Source organism: Oryzias latipes, chromosome 15 (assembly GCF_002234675.1).
Source record: "Oryzias latipes chromosome 15, ASM223467v1".
Taxonomy (NCBI): Eukaryota; Metazoa; Chordata; class Actinopteri; order Beloniformes; family Adrianichthyidae; genus Oryzias; species Oryzias latipes.
This window is the reverse complement of record NC_019873.2, coordinates 10,870,292-10,889,765: the sequence shown is the minus strand read 5'-3', so window position 1 is coordinate 10,889,765 and position 19,474 is coordinate 10,870,292. Positions and strand designations below refer to the sequence as shown.

At 39.5% G+C, this 19,474-nt stretch overlaps 2 protein-coding genes across 13 annotated transcripts in view; both read right to left on the bottom strand.

The window, feature by feature from the left end:
* The window catches only part of map4k3 (mitogen-activated protein kinase kinase kinase kinase 3), a 55,081-nt gene extending 46,184 nt beyond the window's left edge, over positions 1-8,897 (bottom strand). For 7 of the 11 annotated variants that reach the window (XM_023962946.1, XM_023962952.1, XM_023962953.1 and 4 more), the window contains exon 1: positions 8,642-8,896. In XM_023962946.1, coding sequence (XP_023818714.1) covers positions 8,642-8,740 — 99 coding nt within the window. In that variant the 5' untranslated portion in view covers positions 8,741-8,896. Of the gene's footprint in view, positions 1-8,641 lie in introns of all 11 variants that reach the window. The other 4 variants (XM_023962944.1, XM_023962945.1, XM_023962947.1 and 1 more) reach the window with 2 other exon arrangements.
* Positions 8,898-11,032: 2,135 nt separating this feature from the next.
* Positions 11,033-18,363, bottom strand: thumpd2 (THUMP domain containing 2). 2 transcript variants are annotated; one of them, XM_004077223.4, is made up of 11 exons: positions 18,148-18,363; positions 17,662-17,800; positions 16,295-16,642; positions 16,165-16,223; positions 16,001-16,078; positions 15,836-15,888; positions 14,630-14,717; positions 14,384-14,455; positions 13,016-13,130; positions 11,731-11,851; positions 11,033-11,654 (listed from the first exon to the last, which is right to left on the bottom strand). In XM_004077223.4, exons 1-11 carry the CDS (start codon positions 18,256-18,258, stop codon positions 11,345-11,347), a joined length of 1,494 nt encoding a protein of 497 aa, XP_004077271.1. In that variant the 5' UTR covers positions 18,259-18,363; the 3' UTR covers positions 11,033-11,344. The 2 variants fall into 2 exon arrangements, with proteins under 2 accessions (XP_004077271.1, XP_011482470.1); XM_011484168.3 differs by having other exon boundaries at positions 16,295-16,639.
* Positions 18,364-19,474: the final 1,111 nt, after the last annotated feature.

Sequence of the window (19,474 nt, the reverse complement as noted above, 5' to 3'; positions counted from 1 at the left end):
AACATTTACACTGTACAAGATGAAAGATCAGGAAAGTTAGTAGCAGTAAAACATTTTATGGGCTGAAAGAAGTGTAATGCGCAACGCGTGCTCAAGTGACCAATTGTAATGAAAAGTCTATGAAAGCGCACGTACATGCACGCTTTTGGGCTTCAAACTTCTGGCGTTCTCGTGTAGCTATGCAAGTTTCAACGGCCGTTTTCAGGCTTTGCGTACAAAACTATGGCCTTTAAACGCGCCTTGAAAGCTAAAGCAGGTTGAACTTTGACCAATCAGGGACTCAGATTTGGTAGTAATGTATGGATGGCCTCTATTTGAATTCATGAAAATGCTAACAGTTTCCATCCAGCCGGAATTCTATGAGACCAACTCTTTCATATATCGGAATAGAGATGTAAAAGAAAAAGTTTGGAGCAAGATTCACCAAATTTCCATCTTTGACATTTCACAGCAAGCCTCTTCCAACTGTAGGTGGCGCACATTTGCTAGTGAACAGTAGAAAATTAAGGAGAAGCTCCTCCCTGTTTGTCCAGCGCAAACACCACAGGCTAAACGCTCGGTCAAGAACGCGTGTTTAGTGCATTCCTAATCGCACGTCAAATGCCCGGTGTGGGCATAGCCTAAGACAGCTAAACTAACAAGAGCACCTGGTCACAGACATCAAAGGCCAGAACTGGAAGTTCCCCTTCTTCTACTCGAAAAAAAAACAACTTTATTTTAACTGGCAACAACGGTTACATTTTTTTCTCATTTTAAGCTTTAATAAAAGAAAAAGTTTTAGAATTCTGAACACTTTTGAGTTAGGGTAATTGTATAGTTTACACTTCTGGGCGATGATGTCGGTCGCCATCTTGTCTGCAGCTTAAAAATAAACTCTAAAAAAAATTATTTTTTTTAAAAAGATTTTTAAAAAACCCCACTTCAGTCCAATTTGTAAAACTCTTTTGTTTCTCCATGAAAGCACCCAAACGTCAAAATGTCCACAGAGGTAAAAAAACAACAACCAATTTCACCAAGTTGCAATAAAATAACAACGTGCAAAGTAAAAATGATACATAACTGACAGTTAATAAGTATATAAATGTGTCTAAAGTAGGCCAAATGAAGCAAAAAAAGGCTAAATTAGCTGAGAAAAAACATTGAGAAGTTAAAGTTAAAAAAGGTAAAAATGCTGTTAATAAAAATAGAATAAGTGGAGAAAAAAACTGCTTTTTTGAAAATTAGGAAAAAACAAATCAAAGGACTTCCAATTAAATCTGAATGTGTTCTTGAGTTCTTGAAATCTTTCTTTAGTTCAAATCACATGAAGACGCCGTCCTTCACGAGCTGCAGGTTAAGCAGCAATGTTTGACAGCAGAGGATCTGAATAACCCGGCCCTCCTCATCCTCAGCTGCCTTCGTCTGAGCACACCCCCAGAAACGCAGCCAGTCTTATAGCGTGGGGCAAATGTTCGGATGCACAAAGAAAAGACATCTGTGTGTGAAGCGGAGACGTCACAGCGGCTCAAACTGCTTTCCTCTGCTCCTAAAGTGTCAGACATTCAGGCCGCCTTCGCACAGAAGCACGCGGATGGAGCCAAAAGGCAGGAATTCTGAATGGGGGGGTTGGGGGGGGTGGACAGGAACTTGCACCGATGGACCCTCAATGCTGCAGTTTGCAGGATTTTCCTGCAGTTTTCCCGACTGACATTTACAGAGCCAGCTCAGAGACTGAATAGCTACCCTACAGGCGACTGCTTCCATGGCGGTTGAAGGGCCCGTCCCCACGTCAGCCAGTCACTCCCCGCCCCCCTCGTCTTAGGCTCCTCAGACGCACAGTTCATGCTCGGTTTCCTCCGCCAACATTCCTCTCTAAGCCACACTTTTTCACACGGCGGTAGCACCAAATATAGGCATCCCCCGGTGATTTTTCAGCACGTCCTTTTAATCCTGAGATTTCTGCAAACCCCGTTGTTGGGGAGATGAGTGGGAGCGTGCGCCCCACACGTTCTCCTCAACCGACCACATCCGAGAGCACAAATGTCGTTCCTGTGGCGAAGGGCTGGAGCGTGGTTCCAGCTGAAGGACCATCAGCCGCTGAAGATAACCCGACGGGGCTTTACGGCGAGGAGCGATACGGGCTGAGCCCGAATTAGAAACACATCGGCTGCAGCAGCCAGAGAGGCAAACGGCACCGCCATCCAAGAAAACACAGACTAAGCTGATAGAAACAACTCCTGAGTGGAGTTTTAAAAAGCCACTCTGATGAGAGCAGGGTTTTTTTTAACATTTTCTTGTAACTTTTTTCTGATGATGGAGGACATATATTAATAAAATGAAGCTTAAAAATGCACTTCCGTATTTCGCTGTGAATGAGGAGAAGACGAAAAAATCCTGAGCGTGTAAACAGAGAGCTCTCAGCAAAGGGGAGGGGAAGGTGGGGTTGCTACAACACACCCACAACTCAGAGAAAAATTTCTAATGAACTCCTGATGCTCTGCAGTAACTATGTCCTAGAAAACGACTCAGTTTTTTTTTTATTTTAGCTAAAAGCGGCACAATGTTAATTAAAAGACCGCTGGAAACGAGTTTAAATTAGCTCCAAAGATGATCCGAGTGGGACTTTGATGCTTCATGCCAGCAACCTCAGCGAGCCGGGAGTTTAACCAAACAACATTCAGTACCTCCCACGGGTCTCGCCACCCTCCCTCTCCCCCGAGACTTAAATGAAATTCCATCACAGAGGGAAAGCAAGAGTGCAGGAGAGTGTGGATGTTCATGATGGCTCACCAAAGAAAATCACCTTTAGAGTAGAAATAAATGATCATTTCTGGTGAATTTATTATTCCACTTCAGAGGAATAAAGAACACATTTGTGAATCACTTCAATTCAGATTTTAGATTCAATTTCATTCACAATTCAATAATAAATCAATCTTAAATAAAAAAATTGTGCCATTTCGTTTTTATTTACCTTAACTTGTAACGAGAAACTGTTGTTACAATAATTTTTTTTTAAAACTGTTGACCCTTTGATTAGACACAAACAGCAAAGCAGATTTCTGGTACATTTGTGCACCAAACCCCAAATTTCAGAAAAGATCGATGAATTTCATGAACTAGGATTCAGTTCATTTTTTTAGACTCAACTGTGGACGTTAATGTTGATTTTAACGTTTTTTTCAGCATCTTTTCACAGCCGTCATGAAGCCCAGATTCACACAAAAACATCATCATTTCTAGTTCTATCAACAGCACATTAAAGACCCACTCTGATCACCTTTTGGCTTGGTTGTTCACAACAGATCAGCAAAATACAGACCTGTCGTTACACTTTGATTCCAAAACAAACTAGAATGTGAGAAATGTTGCTTATTGTTTCCATCTCCATCCAGTTTTTATTTTTATTTTAAACCAAATGTGAAGCGCTTTGCAAACTCAAATAGAAGCAAGCATGCTGAAAGCTTTGTCAGACTGACAAAAATGAATTGAAATAGAAACTAAGGTGTAAAAAAAAGAACTGGTGTAATGAGGACAAGTGCTTGCCTTCCAGTAAAATTAAGAAACACTACTTTAAAGAAAAAAAAAGTTCAGATGGGAAATTGGTCAATCCTGCCTATGATGATTCTCTAAATCAGTCTTCTGAACTTGCTGAATCACCTTCAGAGTCACGAGGTTGCTGGAGCCTATCCCACCCCCTGTTTGGTGAAGGTGGGGTGCACCCTGAACAAGTTGCCAGTCGGTTGTGGGGCCACACAATCACCCAAAGACACAAATGCGCACCTAGAGGCAATTTAGAATATTTAATTTGAATCTATGAAACACGTTTTTGGACTGTGGGAGGAAACAAGAAAAAAAACACGGATGCATGAGGAGAACATGCAAACTGCACACGAAAGGGACCCTGCTGAGATTTGAACCAGCGCCTTCTCGCTTTGAGGTCGAAGTGTTACCCACTACACAAGTGAAACTTTATTCTGAAAATCCAAAGGATATCTAAACAGGAAAATTCCAACTCTGTCAACGATCCATTATGTTTTTAAGCAGCGGCGCCGTCAGAAACGTATGTCGCTAATAAAGATATTTGAAAAAAGTGTTCCTCTCAGCCTGAAAAGCACCATTGGCAAAGGTAATTACACAACGTTCTAACAATTTTAAAGACGAAAAGGATGTTTTGGTGAAGAAATGAATCGTATTGATCCAGACTCACTTCCAGGTCTTCCAGCAAAGTTTGGATAAGTTTACAGAGTTAAAATCCTCAGAACAGAGACACTTAGAGACCATCAGTTTATGGAAGGAGTCAGGAAACTGATCGAAGGTTTATAGAGGGCTTCTGAGCTTCTGTAGCAGGTTTTTAATGACCAGAATGAGATTTTTTCGTCTTATGCTCACTCCAGCTTGAACATGACTTTAACAGAGATAATCTTTAAAAATGTTGGTAAAGATATGAAAGAAAGTACCGGTACTTTGTGACTAACCTCCACAGCAGCCATATTCAAGGCCTAGATCAGGGGTGTCAAACTCACTTTCACTGAGGGCCACATCAGCATAGTGGCTGTCCTCAAAGGGCCAGATATAACTTATACATGCAACTAAATGTACTGACAGATAAATGCAACTACTCCTTAATGTTAAATAACTAATTTATTTATTTATTCTAACTTTTTAAAGTGACAATAACAGTTGCATAGAAAACATATGTTTGCTTGTTATTCTAGCTTATACCATGGTCCGGTTGAATACTCGATTCTGATTGGCTGCTGGGTATGCGTTAAAACCTGATAACCGCACGGTGAAAAAAGAAGTTCCGGTCGGCTAGCTTAAATGATTTGTATCACTGCGCCGGCTTCTGTAAAACAACCTTTTGCTTCATCATCTGGGCAAAAACAAGCGGTAAGCGATTAACTTTCCCTCTGAATTGATGCTTTATTCAACCCATCGGGACGATGAGCCTATATATATCGCCGAATCTTGACTGCAGCGGTGGTGCTACGCGACGCGGACTATATGTTACGTGATGCGGCGCGATGCGCCGCATCACGTAACATAGTACGCTGTTTATGAGAAAAGTGATCCAAATCGGGGAAAAAAACAAGAATTAAGGACTAAAACCTGGTTAATATGTATTGCTTTTGTAAGTGACCATGGTATAAGCGGGTTAATGGCCTTCGAAGTGTGCGGTTACTACTTTTTAACGCACTTCGCGGAAGCAACCGTCCTCCGCTTCGCGTCGGACGGTTCAGGCTTCCACGGCGTGCGTTAAAAAGTAGTAACCGCACACTTCGTCGGCCATTAACCCTTACATAAATCCTTTTAAATTTGATTCCTTTCAGGTTAGGTTATATGGACAGTGTTAAAGTCCTAATGTATAGCTGCCCAATTCGATATTTCAAGTCCAATTCCCCCTAGATATGAAGAAATACACACCATTTTTCTTTTAAGAAATGAAAAACTTTTATGCTCTCGCGGGCCACATAAAATGACATGGCGGGCCACATTTGGCCCACGGGCCTTGAGTTTGACACATGTGGTCTAGAACAAAGCTGGAAGTTAACATCCTTTGTCTGATTCTGCAGCCATGATTCTTGTTATCTATTTTTTTGTTTTATCCAGGTGGGTAAAATCTTTGCCAACAGCTATGGAGTCTGACACATGGGCCATGTGACGCTCATTTGAACCGTTCTTAAACTAGGGGTGTAAGAAAAAAATCGATTCGTTAAAAAAATCGCGATAATTCACTTGGCGAAACTTCTATTGATTCAAAATGCTGCCAGGACGATATTTGTTTTACTTATTTCTGAGCTTTAGTGTCTGACTTTGTTTCCACTTCACCCTCCGACCGCTAGTTGGCAGCAGAGCACACAGAGCCTCTTTGAGCAGCACCACACCACACAAGACAACAGGAAGACTTCAGCTAGAGGCAGCTTGTTCTGTTGTTCTGAGACATGAACTACTTTGTTTTTACTTAGGATGGATACCAAACAGAAACTCTGTTCCATGTTGCTGCTAGTAACATATAAAAACGTGGATTGCTGTGCTTTTTAGCCGCTCAATAAATAAGCAGTGCAGCAGCTAATAGGCTTAGCATCGGCTAAAATGCTATTGGCAAAGCGGGCTAAAGTTCTGCAGAACCTCCCATCAATAGATTCTAGTTTAACGACCTGATGGATCAGAGGGATGTGTACAACGCTCTGAAAAAAAGGCCGACATCGTGGGGAGGAGTGTTGCGCGTGTGAGAAGCGTGTCTGCAAAGGTTCAGCAGAGCAGACTGATATGTAACAAAGCACCTTTGTCACATTAAAGCAATTTACCTTCGTTCTGTTATGCTGACTCATCATCATCACTTTATTGTTTCTGGAAAGAATCCGTGTGTGCCCCCCCTTTTATTTTTAAAGCACCATTCAGGCTCCTGAACTGTTTAAAAGTACTGGAGAAGCTACATGTTGAAAATGAACCGCATTTTATTTTCTCATTCTTTGTTTTTTCTTATACTGAAAAATATTTTGTTGTGGAAATCAGACAATGTTGACCGTTTCCTTTCTATACTTTCAACTTACCAAAATAAAAGCACTATGAATTTGCTTTGGTAAACGCAACTTGTATATGAGATACAGTTGCAGCAGTGACGTGCAGTCAGGAGAGGCAGGTGAGGCTGTGCCTCACCTGTCATTATGGGAAGAAAAGAGAAAAAATAAATTCAATTATTATATTTAATCAGTAATTTGTGCTTTGCAGTCATTTTCCATTTAAATGGACCATTTTTGGGTTTTTTTTCTTTTCAAAATCGCTGAATTTCCGCATTTGCCGTTCAGATAATAAGAAGTGACGTGCGATGAGGCACCAGCCCGCTGAGCCTCACCTTGGATTGCGCAATACCTATGCAGTCAGACGGAACTGCTGTCTCTGTATGTCGGTTCAATCACTTGTACTATATGAGCTGAGTTTACATAATTTAGCAGATGTATATGATGTACAGTGTTTGTTTTTATAAATAACTGTATGTGAGGGACGTGTTTCTTGTGCTGAGCGCTAAACGCCGGCAAAAAAGCCGCTGGGTGAGGCCAGACATTCTCGTGCCTCATGTTAGGGGGCGCCGGTGAGCCCTGAGATTATGACGCTAAAAAACAATAGAAGAAGTGATACCAAGCGGCAAGTCATTTTCTTCAGAAGGAGCGGCGTATGGACTTTATTTACAAGTAAAGGTAAGACGATAATAACGTTTGTGTTTTTTTCTATGCTGCAGTTTGCATATGAAAAAAAAAACATGTTGAAATGATATTTTAAACAAAACACGTTAACTGTTGTCAATCAAATGGTGAATAAGTTACTCAGTATGGTTCATATGTTTGTAAATCTGACTGACGTCAGTGCCTTACCAGCCATTAACCTCACCGCACGTCACTGAGTTGCAGTGCTTAACATTGTGATCATTAACTAAACTGAATTTGACCATTTTATAACAGTGGAAGACATTAAAATTCAGGTAGAGTTTTTTCAAAGTCATATTTTTTTTTAAATAAATAAAATATGTTCAGGTAAAATATCACAATCAATCATATCGCCAGACTCTGGTCAATACACACCCCTATCTTAAACACATTTAGCCCATAGTGTTCACACTGGAAAAGCAAGGAGGGGCTTCTACTTCTCTTTCTTCTAAAACCTTTGCCTTATGGGTTAAACATTTGCATGATGGTTACACCATTGCCATGATGGGTAAACCTGTTGCCTGATGGGTAAAACCTTTGCCTGATGGGTAAAACTTTTGCCTGAGGTAAAATGGGTCAAATCTCGCCATGTTTCTGCACGTTTTTCCTCTAAACTGATTGTCCCACTCTTTTCTGCAGTCTGAGGTCTGACCTGAAGCCGTGGGGCCTTGCTAAACTGACAGCAGGAGCCTCCAAACTTCACCACAGACACGGCAGGGCCGAATCAGGGCTCTTAGGAACTTCTAAAAGTCACTGCGGACAGCAGAAGACGTTAAACACCGACTGGAGGCGATCATCTGACCGCTGTTGTCGTTATTGTTGTTGTTGTTGTGGCTTAACGCCTTAGCCGAATCAGCTGTCAGCCCAGACAGGGCAGAGAGGACATACTACTGGTATATTTGATTAAACTGGTGTAATATTTGCCTTTTCAGAGAAAATATTGACCGTTTTCAGTGTCTTCCATTAAGCAAATCCCTGCCTGATGGTACTAAAATTCACAAGAATCTGAGAAGCTAGCTGTTTTATGCTAGGACCCCTGTACCCATTTTCGGACAGCTTGAAGTTAGCCAAAACACAAAAACATTGATGGTTTTAGTTTCCCGATGAGCCCTTATATTTGCAGCTATAACATTCACGTATACTGTATCAACTTAATAAAAACATATCAACAGGAAGGGTTGCGGGAATAATGCGAATGGAGCAGCATAAAGTGGAGCAGCCATAAGCACAATTCAGCTCTGTCAATGCAACGCACATCGGAGTTATCCACGAAAACATCAGTTAGCCATTAAATAAGTTCAAAGTTGTGCTACAACAAAAAAGGAAAATTTAAATATTTTTAAAATATTTAATGTTTCCCCAAAAATTAAGAACGGAATACTATGAATTACTGTTTTGAGCTAGGTGTCCGAAAATGGAACCCCTTGGAAGCTCCCCTCTCTCTGCAGCGTTACCTTGTACACATCTCCGTAGGTCCCACTTCCTATCCTCTGGATCAGCTCGAAATCCTCCTGCGGGTTCCGCCGGGACAGGTCCATGCTGGAGTTCATCATGTCCTCTGCCAACTACGGCACCGATCGCGCGCGGTGGATGCACCCCCGACGAAGACGGTGAACGGATATTTTAGGAAAAACATACGGTGTCAAAAAATCTCTGCCTGAATCCAGTGTGAAGATCCAACATGGCTTCCTGCGCGGACTCACTGAGCATGCGCGGGGGATAAAAGTTGTTTTCCAGGGATGGTGCGTTTGAAGGCCCGTACACACCGGGACGAATATTCGCCAGGCGTTATTCGCCAGCGTTTTTCGCCACGTTTTTTGTGTTCACACCCAGGCGATTTTCGCTGACGATGAGTGGAGTGAACATGCAATTTCATTCCCTGACATTAGATGGCGCTTAATGTAAAACAGAAATACTCCTGTACACAAGGTGGCGCTGCGCAACTTTACGCTTCTTAAAGTCGCTTTTCACTCAGAAGAAGAGAGCAAGTATTTACACGCTTGTCAGAATCAAACAAAGAAAACATGAATATTTCAAGCACCAGTAGCTCCAACTGGTGCTTGGTTCGGGGATATTTTAGAATGTACGTCATTATTGCTTCGCGGCAGTGTAGACGCTACTTGGCGTCTATCTTCTTCGCTGGTATGTGTGCTCAGCAAGGCAGTTTTGTGTTTGAGCGCCCCCAAGTTGTGTTTTACTCTAACTTCAGAAGCTCCAGACACGTGAGCAAAAGCGCCATTCTCATTGGTCGAGTAGATTTCGACGCGACGCGTCGAAAAAAAAAACGAACCCGAGGCGTTTTTTTTTTTTGACGCTTTAACGCGTGGCGTTTTTTCGCGTCGGTGTGCACACTCTCGTTGGTGCCCTTTGTTTAGTCACGAGGCGTTAAACGTCGGCGAAAATCGCCGGCGAAATTCGTCCCGGTGTGAACAGGCCTTGAGACTGCAAATGCAGTTTATACAAGAATAACTCAACTGTAACATTTTATCGTATGATTTCATGATTATTTTATCTTCTTTATGGTTACTAAACTCAAAGCTTTAAAGGACAAGAAATTTCCAGAATTTGAGATTAAAAATTGCAGCAGTGCACGATATTCTGATGGGATGAAGTAGGAAATAACAATAAAATATTTCAAACGTTTGTTTTTAAGAACAAAATCAAATTAGTCTGAGCCAAAGTTTAAGCATTCATTGCTAAACCACAGCATCAAGATTTTTTTTTACTTCAGAAAGTATTTTTTAATTTTTTTAAACTTTACATAACATTTCTCTTTTTCCAAACTTTATATATATTTTTAGTTGTTTTGCTTTTTACTTTACTTTGTGATGTTGCTTTTTATTCCTTTACAAAGGGTTTTAGATTTATCTTTTTTTTTACTTACTACTACTTAATAATTATTTAAAGTTTTTGTCAAGTAAACATACAATTTTTAAGTTTTTTTTAGTTCACATAGTATTTTTAGGTCATGTTTTACTTTACATATTATTCTTAGATTTTTTTACTTAACATTGTAGTTTATTCTTTTTACATTGAATTATTAAGTTGTTTGCTTTTTTACTTTACTTAGTGTTTTTTATTACTTTACATAGGGTTTGTAGATTTTTTTAACTTTACTTACTAGTTTAAAGATTTCTGTCAGTTAAACATACATTTTTTACTTTACATAGCATTTTTAAGTAATTAGATTTTTACTTTGGATGGATTATGCGATTTTTTACTTTATGTAGTATTTTTAAGCTACTTTTTAAGCTACTGTTTATTTTCCTTTGTATTTTCATGCTTAGTTTTACTTTACATTGTATTTTTTTAAGCTTTAATATTTTAATCATTTGCTTTTCATTTTTCACTTTTTCAACTTTCCACAGGATATTTGAGGCTTTTAGTCATTAGCATGGTCCAAACTTTCCGTAGAACCCATTGTATCCAACTGTCCATGTTTTTTTCCTTGTAGTTCATTATAATTCCACTAGAGGCAGCAGAAGAGCTTTTCCTGATGGGTTTAAAAATGATCTCAATTCCCCTCAAATTCAATTTTCTGTCAATTATTTGATGTAGTGAGCTTTACGGGGTTAAAATGAAAAATATTTTAATGTTTCTTTAACCAGAGAGCCATAAAGGAGGGTAAAAGAGTCACATGTGGCTCCAAGCCCTCAGGTTGCAGACCCTGAGTCTAGCTGATAAAGCAGAGGCCCATTTTTTTTTCCTTATTAATTTTTTTAACTGGCATAAAGCAGCCAAAAATTTCAAAATCAATCATTATTTAAATCACAACATTAAAAGAAAAACACAGAGTTTAAAAGTATTAAAAACAAAAGAAAGAGGCAGAAGAAGGCATCTCAGGATTCACATATACAGTAAAAATGTATTTAAATTCTTTACCAGTATCAAAAAAAAGCTAAACATTGCAGTCTCTAGTGTGAGGTGAAGCTCCATCTACTTTTTATTAGTGGTGGAAAAAAACTAAAAAAAATATATAGTTTCTCACTGCATTATACAACACATCTGAACTTCTACCAGATTTGTAGACAACAAATGTAATTTAATTCAAAAGCTCCTCTTCTCCGTTTTGGGCTGTAATGTGTTGATTCAGTCAGTTTTCTCCACACAGCAAACATGCTCATGATCATCATGATGAGCACGTTTACCAACAGCGATCACGTTTTGACATATTTCTGAATCAGTCCGTCGATGGCCCCTAAGCTGACCCTGAACGTGGCCTGGTGCTTCAGAGAAGACCGGCGGGGGGGCTGGCGTTGCTGAAGACCAGCAGCTGGACGTCTGTCTTGACTGTGGAGCTGCTGGTCGGGCGGAGAGCTGGACGACAGGCAGCTCGCTGCCACGGCTTGAGGCTCTGCTTTCTGCTCCAATGCTGGCTCAGCGGGTTCTTGTGTCAGGAGCTTCTTTAGGAGACACGACAACTGAGGACTCAGGAGGACAACGAGAGTCCCTCCAGGACAAAGGATTCTAAAAAACAAAGAACAAGCATTCCTTTTAAATTTGTTTTGGGTCACAAATGAGAAATGTGAGGATTTTCTTGTACCTTTCCATTTCCCAAAGGATGAGCGGCAGGTCAGCAGCCATATTGGTGTTGCTGCCAAACTTCCTCCCAAACGGCAGATCACAGACCACGGCGTCCACAGTGCCGCTGAGCAGAGGCAGCCCTAAGCAAACACACGGGCTAAGCAACATTCATTCTTCTATGCTTTTCTCATTGTATTATGCAATAATAAAAGCGCCATCCGTCCATCCTACCATCCAATCCTTGAAGGAAAACCAGTGAAACCTTTTGATGGACAGCTTAAAAAGTCTCTCCTGTCACGTGTCTTAAACCCAAAAACCCGCACAGGTGCATGTGACTAAGTCCTTATCCCTCTGTCTGATGTTCTGAAGGGACACTTTGATTCAAAATGGTGATCTCCATGGAGACTAAAACATTTGGGACGGCCCTTCCTAGTCTGCAGCTCTTTCCATAAAAATTAAAGCGAGTGCAGAATCGCAGGTTTTGATTTTTAGGTTTTCTGGTTTCCAGTTTAAAAAAAATTGTTTCCAGAAAATAGGAAGTAATTATAGAAAAGGGAGTTTTTTATTTTATTTACTTTAATGGGGCCTGGCTTGAGAATTTGGACACATTTGTAGAGAAAGGCGAGTGTGGTGAGTTTCCAAAGGTTTCCATTGCCTCCTGTGTGACTTCAACATTTGACTGATGATGGCGCTCTTCAAATCCACAAAACTTTATACGGAAGAACCGTTTTTCCAAGTTTTCATAAAGTAAAAAAGTTAGGTAATTCTTGTTATGATAAAAAAAACCTAACATTTGATTTGTTCAAACTAAAAGCAGTCACCATGACGACAACTGAAGCATGTCAGCCACTGATTCAACTTGATGTTTTATCATCTCCAAGAATAGACGTTTTATTTTTAGATTCATGTCTAAAGCTCTAATTTACCATATGGGACAAACGAGTTGCAAAAGGTTTTTGGAGAAATATAGATGAAATGCCATATATAGAAGAGAAATTGTCTTACTGTCACAATTTGGTTATTTGCCTTAATTCTAGAGGCTCAGGTCTGAATGAACAACTACTCTAGACTCTAAGGATAACAAAGCAAAGGCATGGTCTTTTTGTTAAGAACTTGCTGGACATGAGGTTCAGATAAATGGCTTCCTACAAAACAATCTAATATCTAACAAGACTTAAAACATTTCAGATATTCCCAAACGGCAAATCCAAATCTGTTTTTGTCTGCAGAGTAAAGGTTTAGAGTCAAATGTTTTCTAGTGAAAGGGGATCCCCTGTTGGTTATTTTGAAAAACAGTTTCTTACCCATAGATGAGGCTTTCAGCAGCTGTATACTCTTCCCCAGATGTGCAAATAATACGTTGTGATTGGCCCTCTGCAGCTGTCCGTCATCGATGTCCACACCCACAAAACAGGCATCCTGAAGATCACAGGCTTTGTCTGAATTCACAGATGATTTCTGAACTTCTAAAAGACTTTATAGTGCAGGAATATCCAGTGCTCTGGATTTTAACGCAATTCGGAAACAATTTCGTTTTTTAAAGGCAGAATATGACAAACTATTTGCTGAAGTAAAAACCTTAGAAATCTGAACATTTTACAAAGAATATCGATGTTCTGAAAATGAAACTTGGATAATTAACAGAAAAAATAATGTTAAAATCACAAATTGTTGAAACGTAATGCATTGTGGTCTATATTTGCTAAATGAGTGAGCATCGATGTACTCTAGTTTTTCGCAGAGACTTTGGGGAAATTTCCAGGACTCTTGATTTTGGAGAAATAGTTTATATAATGTACTAAATAGTTAGTGAGTAGTGAGGGATTCGGACACAACTACAGAGTCCGTCATGCTGACAGTCCTGCATGTTCACATATCAAACACATTTCTCAAACAGAATCCCTTTTTATATGTTTTAAAACGTAAAATCTAGAATATTTTAGGCCTGAAGACTTTCCTTTCTTCTACGGATGGATTAGAGAGCAAACAAACAGTGATCGCTGCTAAAGTCTACACTGAAATGCAAGCTTGTTCAATTAACCGTCTCATGCTAAATTAGCTCATTTCATTTAAATAAGAGTCAACATAACTTAAATTAGACTCCAAATGACCCTCGTTTACACAGGAGGCAAATATCGAACATAAAAGAGCTCCAAAATAAATAAAAGAGCTCCATCCGATTGGTCAACAACATGAAGGGCTCCATCTGATTGGTCAAATAAATAAATGAATTTATTTGATTTGTTAAATACTTTAAGCTGCCATAAGATTGTTTTTACACATTTAAGGTAACCATTAATCGTGATTTTTGCCGTCTTTTGGGATATGCATTTTGCACCGTTTGATTTCGCAATAACGATAAATTTGGGATTTATTTTGCAGGCCTTACATTATTCAAATTCAAATTATCACAGGGCAAAGTGAACTCTACTAAACTTTAACCCTTGTGCTATCCTAGGCACTTTAACATTGGGAGTTGGGTCATCTAGACCCACTAGACAGTGCTCTGAACCGTTTTTCTTCAATGATTTGTGATCTTCACTGGTGTCCATGGATTACATGAAATCCTCTTCACCTTTATCATGGTAGGAATAACACATCAATGTAAGGGTGGGGTCATTTTGACCCCACAAGATAGCACAAGGGTTAAGGAAGCAGATCTGGACTCTGACCTGATGTTCCTGCGCTGCTTCAATCAGGATGGTTCCCACACCGCACATCGGATCAACCACAGAGAACCCCGGCTGTAAAACAGAAGGTGCTACACGTCACGCTCAGCTCTTCTTTGTCTTTCAGCTGCCCCCTTTAGGGGATCTCCACAACAAATCATCCGCATCAGTCTAAGTCTCTCCTCTGCATTGTCCTCACGCACACCAACAACCTTCACTCCATCCTCCGGGCCTCTGGCTGTGTTCTACCTGTATGTCAGCCAGTGATGCCATGGCCCAGGCCACAGTGGACCTCAGTCCGGTTGTTTTGATGTAGCTGCGGTTCGCCAAAGGTAACCTGCATGGGAGGGGACACAGCACCCATCACTTTTTAGCATTTATGAGTTTGCAGTTCTGTGAAAAAGTGTACGGCACCAGTTCATTCCTTTTTTTGCCTCCAAAGAACCAGTTTTCTTTTCTAGGAACCGACTAGTTTAGCTTGTCTTCCAGTTAAGATTTGGGCAGCAATCAGCTTGTTAACATATTAAAAAGATCCCTTCTTGAGTAAATGCAAATGTAGAAAAGTCAAGCTTCGGTTCTAGATACTTCTGTGTGTTTTCCACCAAGTCTTTAAAAATGTTCTCACTTTTTCAACAATTCTGGTATCAAAACTTTCAGTTCTTTGAAGATAAAACCGCTTAAACTTTAGATTTTTCTTACAATTATGGTATTTTCATTCATAAACGGATCATTTTCACATGGGAAAAGCTTCAAATTCTTCAAAAACTTTCCTCTTAGAAGATCATTCCAACCAGATTTTGGGCTTTTAACCCCAGTAACTAAGGTATTTGGTCCTTTTAAACCATTTGTCTGCTTCTTTCAACTAACTAAGCTGATTTTTTAAGCATACTCAGAATTTATTAAAGCACTAGGTTCAGGTTTTTGTACTTTTACATCAGATTTTTGACGCTTTTCAACTTTTTAAAACCATGCTAAATTATATTTCAGCAGCTAAATATTGTCTTTAGTGGTTGAGCAAATTTCAACAGTCAGCTCTCAAACATGAATTTTGATTGATTGATTGGTTTATTTCATTAAACATTTGAATAAAGAATTTTTTTAAAAAATAATAGAACAATTTAATACAAAATTACGAAACACAGACCCATTATAGATATTAAGTCAAACATTGATAGGAAAACAAACAAAGATTATAGAAGATGATGAATGGAATTATTTAGTAACAGATTTCTGGCACATGAATGTATGTATGACTTTTATTTATTTAGCTGCACCTATTATATTAAGATGTTTTTTTATAGGAATTCTCTTTTGTTTGTCATATTTGAAAGTATTTCTTCATTTGTATAAAATCTGTGTTTGTCCCAAATAAAATGTAGACAATATACTTCAAACATGGTTCTCACAATTCAAAATCTAAATATTGCTCCCCAAAGTCTGAAATGCAGATGAAACCTGGTCAGTGGAATTCCAAGCAGACAGTAATCGTCGCTCAGGTGGAGACTGACCTGCAGAGAGAAACCAAAGCCCACGATGACATGTGGTCTGACAGGATGAGGGAAAAGCAGAACCAACCGCACGTTGAAAACGTAAATAATGTGTCAGAAAAGATGGAGTGACCTCCAGCAGAGGATTCTTCAGGTCAGCCTTCCAGCCCAGCAGTCTGCTCACAGCAGCTCCCATCATTCTGCTCACCTCCTGCACCACAAACAAGACAAATATGACCTGTTTTGAAAGTCCAAAGCTGGGACCACACACTACTGTCAGGTGGCAGAGTTCAGCACCTGTGAGCTGAAGCTCCTGGAGACAGATCCGCTGCATTTGCAGCTGATCCTAAAGGATACTGCGAGATAAAAATTCAGATTAGGATTTGCTACTTTAGAAAATCTGTGTACAGAACGAGACGTTCTTCACCATTTTCCACACTCTCTGAAGCCTCATCATCTCCTGTGAGACAGATTTTGCTGCAGAAGCTGTTGGACTCCATCTTTATCTCCGCTTCTGCACCATCCTCCTTCATCCTTTTCTTCTCTGGTGGCTTTTCTACATGTTGTTCTTCCCTCTGTGGCTCTCTGAGCTCAGATCTGTGTTTTTTTGACGCTGCAAAGTCTTCAGTCCCTCCCCCCCTCTGACTCCGTGCTGTTCCTCCCAGGCCTTTGCTGGCTAAAAGCTCCCTCTGCAGGCGGCTCCATGTCACTGCAGCGCCGATCCACTGATCCCGGTTTGCCAACAGCCTGGACTGCAGCAAAGAGGCGGCCTCTGCTGGGAACATTACACAGAAATCCAACAATTCACTTTCGCCATGATTCTGTTCCTACCTCAAGTTTTGGGTCACGGTTTGGTTTTGGTTCTATATATGATTTGTGTTTCAAAAAACAACAACAAAAAACTAAAAAATGTACAAAGTAGTAATAAAGTAACAAAAAATATTTTAGCTGGCCTACACCAAGCCTTGTATAATGTAGTAAAACAATAAGTTATAAATCTATCTTTAGCAGATTTAGCAGAGCAACAGAAGTTTATTAGTGGGACTGTAGGTGCAGAACAACCCTACCCCCCTACCCGTCCTTGTTGCTGAGAGCTCTCTGTTTTCACTCTCTCCTGCTAGCTTACAGCCCCCCACATCCCCACCCTAACATTACCTATGCAACAAAAATGGCGAGCAATGTTGGAGCAGATTCCAGCTCGGACGAGAAAAACAACGTTTATAAATGGATCCATCAGAATGGAGCAGAATGGAGCTTGTGGTCCGTCCAGTTTATTTTCGATGTGACAAATACAATGTTTTTCAAAAGACATTTTGTCTGCTCCTGATTCACAAAATTTCAAATGACAAAAATACTCCAAAATGCAATTTATTCTTAGTTTACTTTTTATTTGTCCTCTATTATTAAAAACATGACACAAGGGTCATTTTGAAAATGTCTCAAAAACATGTTAAAATTTCTTGAAAAACACCAAAAACACAATTTTCATGGGAAGGGGTCTTTAAATTTAACACACATGTTTTACACTTCCAACGTAAACATACTGCAGAAGGAATGCAGCAATTCCCTTTTTCCACAATCTCATTCAATGGGTGTAACAAGGGGTTCGGTTTCAAACCGAGTGTCGTTGCATTCCCAGTTATCCTAGTTATTCCTAGTTATCCTAGTTATTCTTTGTTATTCTAGTTATTGCTACCTATTCCTACGTATCCATTGTGTGCTTCAGCTGAATGCCGTACATCCGTACTAAATCTTTGGAGTTTCTGTATGTTAGCATGTGAGTCGGGCCGGTACCTCGGCTGCAGCGGGTTGGCATCCTGAGAGGCGAGTCCTTCTTTAACAAAAGGAAGAGCCGTTCTGCTGCTTTCAGGCTTGTTACTCTGTGGATCGCTGCAGAAGAGCTGAACAACACTTTTCCAGGAATCTGACACACCTGGATTAAAAAAAGGGAAATTCTGTACCTTATTTTCCATAAAAGCAGTTATTTTCCTTTATTTTTTAAATAACCAGGCGTTCTTCTCATAATAGGGGATCCAAGTAAAGATCCTTAGAATCCTGTTTCTATATTGAAATGATGACTGACATGATTATAATGAACCTAAAAAACAAAAACGAATGTTAAGATTTTCTATAAAAGTCTTTTCTCTTTGACATTTTACCTGGGACTGCTTCCGCTGTTAAATTAAGCTACTAAAAACATTTGCTTGGAATACACTTGTACTTTTTTCCCTTCTAATTCTTTTTTTAGATTTCTTTTTCTTTCAAAACAAACAAACTCACGTCTTCAGCTAAGAGCTTCTTCTTCACTTCCTCCGTCAGAAAAGTCTCCATTCCATTCCCGGCGGTGCAGAAGAACCGAACAGAACTTCCACTGCAGCCCGGTTCCACCATGATAATTTTAGTCTTAAAAATATTCTGTCAATTTAAAAAAATAAAGTAAAACCTTGACTGTTAATAGACTATCAATGGCGCCATATTTGATTTTTCTCTTGACACCGGATATGGTGTTTTTACTTCCGCTTTATGCACGAACAGTTTCCGGTAAATCTAAAACACAAACAAAAAACAAAAGTATAGTGTTCCATCTAAGCCAATTATAAAATTTTTGTTTTAAAAAATAAATATTTTATTTTTGGGAGGGAGGGCATGTCTCCAAATATTCAGGTTGTCATCTCCTCAGTTTTCAGCAGGGGGCTCTCTCGTTCAAAAACCTTAAGAATTAAAAATTGTTGGAACGATTGTGGCCTAATGATTGTCATTATTGTGTTTTTTTTGGAATTTTTGTTCAATCTCTGGCGAACGTGAACACTGTATTTTGCACATAGTGTGGAGTTTTGTCATTGGTATTTTGTATGTGCAATATTTTTAATAAAGTAAGAAAAACGATTGTGAGAATGAGAAGTTTACACAAACCCAGCCTTTTTAGGCGTTTTATCTGCTTTTAAGCTTAAATGAGAACTACTCTTTTCCACTACCTTTTTTTTTTAACTTGCTGTGATTCCTGGACTCTTAATTATATAATTGCTGCTTATTTTTTCTTAGTGTGTCTGTCTTTAATAGTTCTCAAGGCTGCCAAAGCTATTTGTGTCTGTAAAGCATTTGGAATCACTTCTGTTCAAACAAAGCTGCTTTGCCCTTTTTCTACTTCATTTTTTGATAAAGGATATTGGCTGAAAGTGGTCACACTCTTGAGTGGGTAAAATGTGTTCTTCCCATTAAGGCCATCATGAGGCGTTCTCAGGAGAGAGCCACATACCAAAGCCGATTGAACTGCCTGGAAGAATCAGGCAGTTCCTACATTTTAGATACTGATGCCTGAATCAAGCAGTTTAAAAAAAAAAACGCTAGGAAAAAAACCATCTCATGTTAGTCCTATGAAAACCATAATTAGAAACCTTTTGGTTTAAAGCTATTTCTAGATGTTTTCATTATCTACTCATCTTCAGACTTATAGTGTTATTTCCTCCTCCTCACACAGAGGTTTTGTCATCAACTCATATTGGTTTGCAGAAAGTCTGTGTGCATTTGCACTGAAGTGAACCACACCTGGATTCATCTGCAAGTCAGCAAAAAAAAGCTTGATCTTTATAGCAGGGGCAGACTTACC